Genomic DNA, 6,990 nt, shown 5'->3' with positions numbered 1-6,990 from the left:
CCTGTATGTCCTAATTTTCAGACGGGTGATGACCATCTCTTCCCTTGGGCTCCTACATGTTTCTGAATACTGTACAGATTGTCTCCCTGTGTCACTTTAGTCCCAGTATTCTTGCCAGGTTTTGTGCATGTAGTCCTTAATGATAGTTTTAAACTCTGCTTTACTTAACGGTATTTGTATGTCAATTAAGTGTCGTTTTAATGATTGTTTGGCCAATATATCTGCATTCTCATTTCCTTCCACCCCTATGTGTGCAGGAACCCAAAGCTTTGGAGTTATTGTTGGTAGGAAGTCACTTTATTATGCGCATTACCGCCACCTGCTGGACTGGAGCGTGAGTGCAGTAGTGAGTAATTTTTATCTAATCTTGACCCACTCTAAAAGCCAACACTAAAGGCCTTTCTGCATGTCACAGTAGGAAAAGTACAGGTATCACTTATCTTGCTTCCAAATTTCCAAATCTGACACTATAGCAACAAGTCCTTTTACAAATATTATGAAAACAACCTTCTTTAAAAGAATAATAATTATTCTTAATCTCAGAACTTTTTCTGACAAGATAATTAGACGTAATGAGCAAATTAGAGACTTATGGCCACTCCTTTTCACAACTTCAAACAAGTCCCATTATGTAGTCCTCAGGTATACTCAGAGCAGGTGTGCTGTAGTTCTCATGTTTCACCACGTGGTGGCACAGACAAGCTGTGCATTAACCTCTTACAAGGTGCTTTTATTATTTATAGGCTTAAAGAAATTCACCAGTCCAGTTTAAACCGTGCAGTTATATATTTTGTACAATTTGGCTGTCTACCAGTTTTCAATATCAGTAATTGTTTTACTTTAAATGTTCGTGAGGGCTACTTTGCACTCTTATATGTGTGTGTGTCTATATGCTTAAGACTCATCTGGACTCATCTGGACTCAACAACTCTGAATCCCTTGAGCCAGAATGCAAGTGTGAGTGAATGGGTACAAAATATAAAAATAAGTAATTGTATTATTATTATTATTATTATTATTATTACATAGTTATTAATAGTGCAACTTTAAATAAAGAGGGGCACATTTTACAATATATTCTATTTATATGTTTTGTATTTTATGTGACTTAACTGTTATAATACTTCAAATTCCTCTATCTATCTATCTATCTATCTATCTATCTATCTATCTATCTATCTATCTATCTATCTATATCTATCCAACAAATAAAAAAGAGGAAACAGTAGAGTGATAGTAAAACAATGTATTGCCAACCATAACTTATACTAGGGCTATTCTTTTAAAAAAAATCTGAAATTCTTAAAAATAAAAACAAGGGAAGTAATTTGACCTGATGCTGTGGCTTATGAGAGTCAGTGTTTTGAAAGACAATTAAGGTACCTTCAGGTAAGTGAAAGCTTTTTAAAATGTGACTAACAGATTCATTGGCAATATTATAGGCTATCATTGCTAAAAAAATAAAAAAATAACCATAGAATGAATTTCCAACCACTTCCATGGAAACGTATACAGGATATATAGGGTCTACATTTAATAGTAGGCAAAAATCACTTAAATATTAATACATTAGCCTGTCATTGTGGCCATCAGAGTATTTAAAGTGGCCACACACTGTAGCTGCACACCAAAGTGATTATAGCCTAATAATAATCCATTATAATGAATGCAGTAATATCTTTTATAACATAAGTCCTCACTTTTGTGTCATACATGTTCAGCCAGTAGTGCCTCCAGTGTGCAGCAGTGAGCAGCCTCTGTGTGTAGGTGGAGGAGGAGGAGTCGTGGTGTGTGTGGAGCTGGAGAGCCATAAATACAGCCGAGCCTCTTCACAGACGCTCCTTCACTCTGCTCCTCTCACACTGGAACATCCGGGACTCTCCAGCCCTCTGAAGTAACGAGAAGAGGTCGAAAACAGCAGGAGGAATTAATTCACACAAAAAAAACACATCGAGAGAAAAAAAGAAAAAAAAAAAAAAAGCGAAAAAGGAAGGACTATTACAAGAATAATACAAGTGGAAGGAATACAACTTATTTTTTCCCTCGTAAAAAAATCCCTGGAAGTTTTGGCCATCATGAGGATTTTCAGTGTTGTGCTCCTACTGCTGGTTCACACCTTGGGTGAGTTCATGTGTAATATGATTATTGATCTCTCTGTTTTAGTGACTATGTTTTATGTGTCTTACCTGTGTGAGGCAGTGTCAGATCTAAACTTCTCCAGCATGTCTTGTAAACTTCATAACCTTTAAGGCTTTTTTCATGATGCCAGGTCTATTCAGGAGCTAATGGGGTCATCTCTCTATTTTAGAGCATGCTTTATGTAACTGGATACATTTTATTTTTAACTCATATTCTTGCCTGACATTAGCTAACTGTCTGTCCATGCATCTCGTGTGTGTGTATGAGACACAGAGAGTATATGCCAACTTCTATTTACCCTCCCTCCTCTACATTTCCCCTTCCAAAGCCCACATATCTAAACTGTCCCTCTTGAGGGAGGACCTTGCCTTTCTTTCTGGTCCACTTTTGGTCAGCTTCCCACTCTGCCAAAGTGCTCCTGAGCAATACCTCCCAACCCTTAAGGACCATGCTCTGTATCTGAGCTTAACAGGGATCAGTGTGATTGCACTGAAAGCCCCAAAAATGCAGCCTGGGGCTTCCTTGTGCACAACATGTTTCGACTTGCCCCTCAGAGGTCCTCCCACCTTGGCACACTAACCTGTGTGCACAGATCGTCCCCCTAGAGGAAGAGTTTCTGAGCTGCTTTTGGGGGGTCTATTGTATCAAACCAAACTTACAATGCAGTTTTTTAACACATTTTTCATTTGATTCCTTCCTCCAGTGGTGTCCAGACCGTCCAACGGTGCTGCAGTCGACAGGTATGAGAGCGACAGGCAGCGGCACACAGCTGTTATTAACTTGGACACGACCAGAAACAGGAGGGTGGAGGAGGAGAGCAGAAGCGTTGGTGCGACGACAGCTTCGGAGTATGGTCAGGGAGGCGAGGTTGAGGAGTACGATGGCGATTATTATTATGAAGACGAGTACGAGGATGGCATGTCTGGAGACTACGAGGATCTGCCACAAAGTAAGGGAGTCTGTCATTTCCTCAGAATTTCTCACCACTTGTGAAGAAAGACAATGAAATGTAATTTTCTTTTGGTTCTGTTTTTGATTAGTTGCCATGGTGAGCAAACCAAAAGACCCATCTCCCATCCTGGAGACTGAGAGCACTGACGGGAAGAGGAGGAGAGGAAAGGGAAGGAAGAAGGGGAAAGGCAAAGGGAAGAAGAGGAATCCTTGCCTGAGGAAGTACAAAGATTTCTGCATTCACGGCACCTGCCAGTACCTGAGGGACATCCACGCCCCATCCTGTGTGTAAGTAGTAGCTTATTGCATCTATTTGGACACCATCTCCACCATTTTGGGATCCATCCAATGATTAACCGATGCCCTCTCTGTCCCATCTGCAGGTGCCACCTGAGCTACTCCGGTGAAAGGTGTCAGTTCTTCACGTTGCCCCTGGAGAAGCCCCAGGAGGGCTACAACCGGACCACAGCTCTGGCCGTGGTGGCGGTGGTGCTGTCGTCCGTCTGCCTCACCATCATAGGCCTTTTATTGTTGCTCAGGTGAATAAAACACACACAGATTCACTCACAAACAACCATACACATACACAGATAAAGGGCTTTTCTAGAGATTTGGCTGATACTTGTCATAGACAATAAATAGTCTGAACAAGCTCCTTCTCTTTTGTCAATTGCAGGTTTCACAAGCGGGGAGCGTACGATGTAGAGAATGAAGAGAAGGTCAAACTAGGGTTAGCGTCCAACCACTGAAGAGACAAAGAGAGGTGAGGAACAGGGCTACAACCCTTACACCCTGTCGCACAGGAGTTCATGAACTAGTCATGAAATTCAATGTATTGATTCGTGTACATAGACACAGACTTCCCTTTTTTTCATGATGGTCAGCATGAAATCGATTCTTATGTAATCCACGTAATTGTGAACCGGGAAGTCTAAGTGGCGAACTCCGCATAGGGAGGAGGTCGGGGTGGATGAGTGGGTCAAAAAACACCGCCGGTGTTCGTACCCTGTGTGAAACCGGAAGTCAGTGTTTTTATTTATCCCATAACTTTCGTACTTAAGTTACGCCACATCCGCCTTTATTTGAACCTGAACAACGATCTTTTCCTAAACCTACCCAAGAAGTTTTTGTCACGTAACTTCCGTACTTAAGTTACATCACCTCCGGTTTTATTTTAACCAAAACCTCAATCTCTTAAACCTGACTAAATAATGTTGTTGCCTAAACCTAACCATGTTGATCTTTTCCTAAACCTAACTAAATATTAGTTTTATTTTGAAAAGACTGGGGCGGAAATTGACACATGCGTCACATTCGGCATTCGTAGGGAAACAGACAAAAAATACGTCTTTGAAAGTCATGCCGAGCGTCGCGAAAAAAAAAGGGAAAGTCGTGTCTATGTACACGAATCAAATAGATTACATTTTGTGACTATTTCACAAACTGCCGTGAGACTGCGTTGCAGACACTGACAAACATTTTTCTTTCTTCTTCGTTGCCTTAATGATTTTTACTCATTGTCTCTCTCTTTTTTTCCCCGTTAGGCAAAGATGTGGAAATTCTACCTCAAAATAGAAAAAGAGAAGTGAACTGCGAGAGGAGGTCCTAGAGGGAAGAGGATTGTACATGAAGAAGGGAACCGAGGTTGTCGTCTTGCCTTGAACCCTCTGCTAGACGCTCAGATGAAACACGGGCAGGTGAACATATTCCTAAAGGCCTCATAAGAAGTCGGCCCACCTGAAACTGGAATACTAAACGGCCCAGAGGATGGACCGGAGATGTGACGAGCAGCATGTGACGAGCACGAAGGGACGAGAAGAAGAAGGAACACGTCTAGACTCTGTGCTGCTTCTTGACTGTGTGAAAACAAGACGTTTCAGACTGAACTGGACAAGATTTTGAACAAAAAAGCATTTTGTATTTTTTCCTGCACAAGTCCATCTTTTTTTGTGTACAGTAAACGGTATATTTATAATTTTAATTTATTTATTTAAGCTAACTGTATTTATAGAGACTTTAACCACCTTCAACCGTTTTTAAAATAATGATGTTACAGTTGTTTTTATATTTCTTATTGGACGATATTTATTTATGAAACGGAAAAGCAAACAATGCAGAAGCTCCTTGAGATATTCTGCATTTCATGAAAAGAGATATGATGCATAACTATCTGGTTTCTGGCTTTAATTTAGATGATCAATAGCACTGTGATTAATAAATTGATCGTTGAATAGATCTTTTGTAAATTATTCAGGGTAGTTTCTTTGAAAGCTTCTCAGGAACGCCCTGCTCACACTCACATTGTTAGACACATTCGCACCTGGAAGCTGCCCAGTGAAACCAGTTGGATCTGTCAGCCACTAAAGCAGCTCGGGGCCTTGTTCAAAGGCACATTAGCGGTGAATTTTATAAGATCAGATCAATGTCTGTCATTGCAATGCATTGCACTGTATTGATTAAAGGCAACATAAAAGCTGCTCTCAGCGGCTGCATTGTTAAGAAACTTTTTTAAAAGGGAGTCAAATATCAAATGCACTGTAGCAAGACTTTGGTATGTTGTCATGTTGTCTTACCACCATTAGAGGAGGAACTCCCTCACATCCATGTTAAGCTGTCATGCAAAAAAAATGTGAATTAAAGTGTTCCACCCTTTCAAATCCTGTCCTGCAGTTTTGAAGTGATTTTTATTTATGTGATTTTCTTTTCCAGAACAAAATAAAAAAAGAAAGACTATCAGAATTTTTGACTCTAGTAGTTTTTACTTCATTACATCAAACCACTGTGCTCATAGCATTAATAGGAGTCTCACATGTTGTAATGGCAGTAAGGTCAAGGTTATTTTTGCTCTTTGGTTCACTTCCTGAGTCGGACCACACATTAATGTGATATTTTGGAGCAGCCGGTCTGGAGGATGATAACACCGGTGTGTGTGTTCTTTTGGCCCATTCAGGAGTTGTAATTATAGTTAACATAATATTTTTATTTCCCCTGTCTCTGACGTGTGAGCAACGCATTTAACTGAAGCACCTGTATCCTGGCCATTAGTGCTATTATGTTCAGCTCTCAAAAGGCAAATATTTATAGTCAGTGATGTCAGATATGGAGTCAGGACACCCTCGTACTTTATTATGTTTAAATCTGCTTATCTGGGTAATTGTAATGTTTAACAAATGATTGTCATGTACATTTTCCCAGAAGCCTTTCTCTTTGGACCAAACCTAAAAGAAGACAGCATCATCAGACTCACTGACAGATCAATCATAATGAGTGCAGTCAGGACTCACTTAACCGCTGTGTGTACGTACTGAGCCACGGGGGAACAGATGTGCGGCGTACAGGCCGGGGGAACACCTGATGTTCAGCCACAACACATCGTGCCACAGCACCACACGCCATTACTCACACAGCCAACAGATGTCTTGTTCAAAGACACACCACCACGTATAACATCTGAGCCCTCAACCAGCCCCGAATGCCGCAGAGTTCAGAGAGACCACATACGGCAAATACTAGCAGGATGCAACAATGCTGTAATGTATGCCGCACGCAGGTTTAATGGGGGTAAGGAAAGTCAAAAGGCCCAGCTGGACTCAAAGGCAGCCAAATGTTAGTCACCCCTTGAAGTCACCTCCTACACGGATGTTGTTACACCGACACTGCGTGTGTGTGTGTGGCAGAGTAATGCCTTGGTGCCGGGTTTGTGTGGGTTAACCGAGACATTACAAGCAAAAATCCACAGCAAAACTCCAGTGTTTACATGTTTGCTATGGGATCGTTTTCAACACTGTTTGTGGCTCTGATTCCCATACTTTCTATATATACTGAATAAACAAGATACTGTAGGACTAGTATGTTCACACTGGGGGATGGTATAGTTAAAGACAGATGTTCGGCTGAACC

General features: G+C 41.0%; 1 protein-coding gene across 2 annotated transcripts; it reads left to right on the top strand.

The window, feature by feature from the left end:
* The first annotated feature begins 1,822 nt into the window (after positions 1-1,822).
* On the top strand, positions 1,823-5,827 carry hbegfa (heparin-binding EGF-like growth factor a). 2 transcript variants are annotated; one of them, XM_074648290.1, is made up of 6 exons: positions 1,824-2,121; positions 2,843-3,088; positions 3,180-3,378; positions 3,474-3,629; positions 3,767-3,853; positions 4,635-5,827. In XM_074648290.1, exons 1-5 carry the CDS (start codon positions 2,076-2,078, stop codon positions 3,837-3,839), a joined length of 720 nt encoding a protein of 239 aa, XP_074504391.1. In that variant the 5' UTR covers positions 1,824-2,075; the 3' UTR covers positions 3,840-3,853; positions 4,635-5,827. The 2 variants fall into 2 exon arrangements, with proteins under 2 accessions (XP_074504392.1, XP_074504391.1); XM_074648291.1 differs by lacking the exon at positions 3,767-3,853 and having other exon boundaries at positions 1,823-2,121.
* Positions 5,828-6,990: the final 1,163 nt, after the last annotated feature.

The sequence above is a fragment of the Sebastes fasciatus genome, chromosome 10 (genome assembly GCF_043250625.1).
Source record: "Sebastes fasciatus isolate fSebFas1 chromosome 10, fSebFas1.pri, whole genome shotgun sequence".
Taxonomy (NCBI): domain Eukaryota; kingdom Metazoa; phylum Chordata; class Actinopteri; order Perciformes; family Sebastidae; genus Sebastes; species Sebastes fasciatus.
Note: the sequence above shows the minus strand (reverse complement) of the source record. Positions and strands in the feature narration are given on the sequence as shown.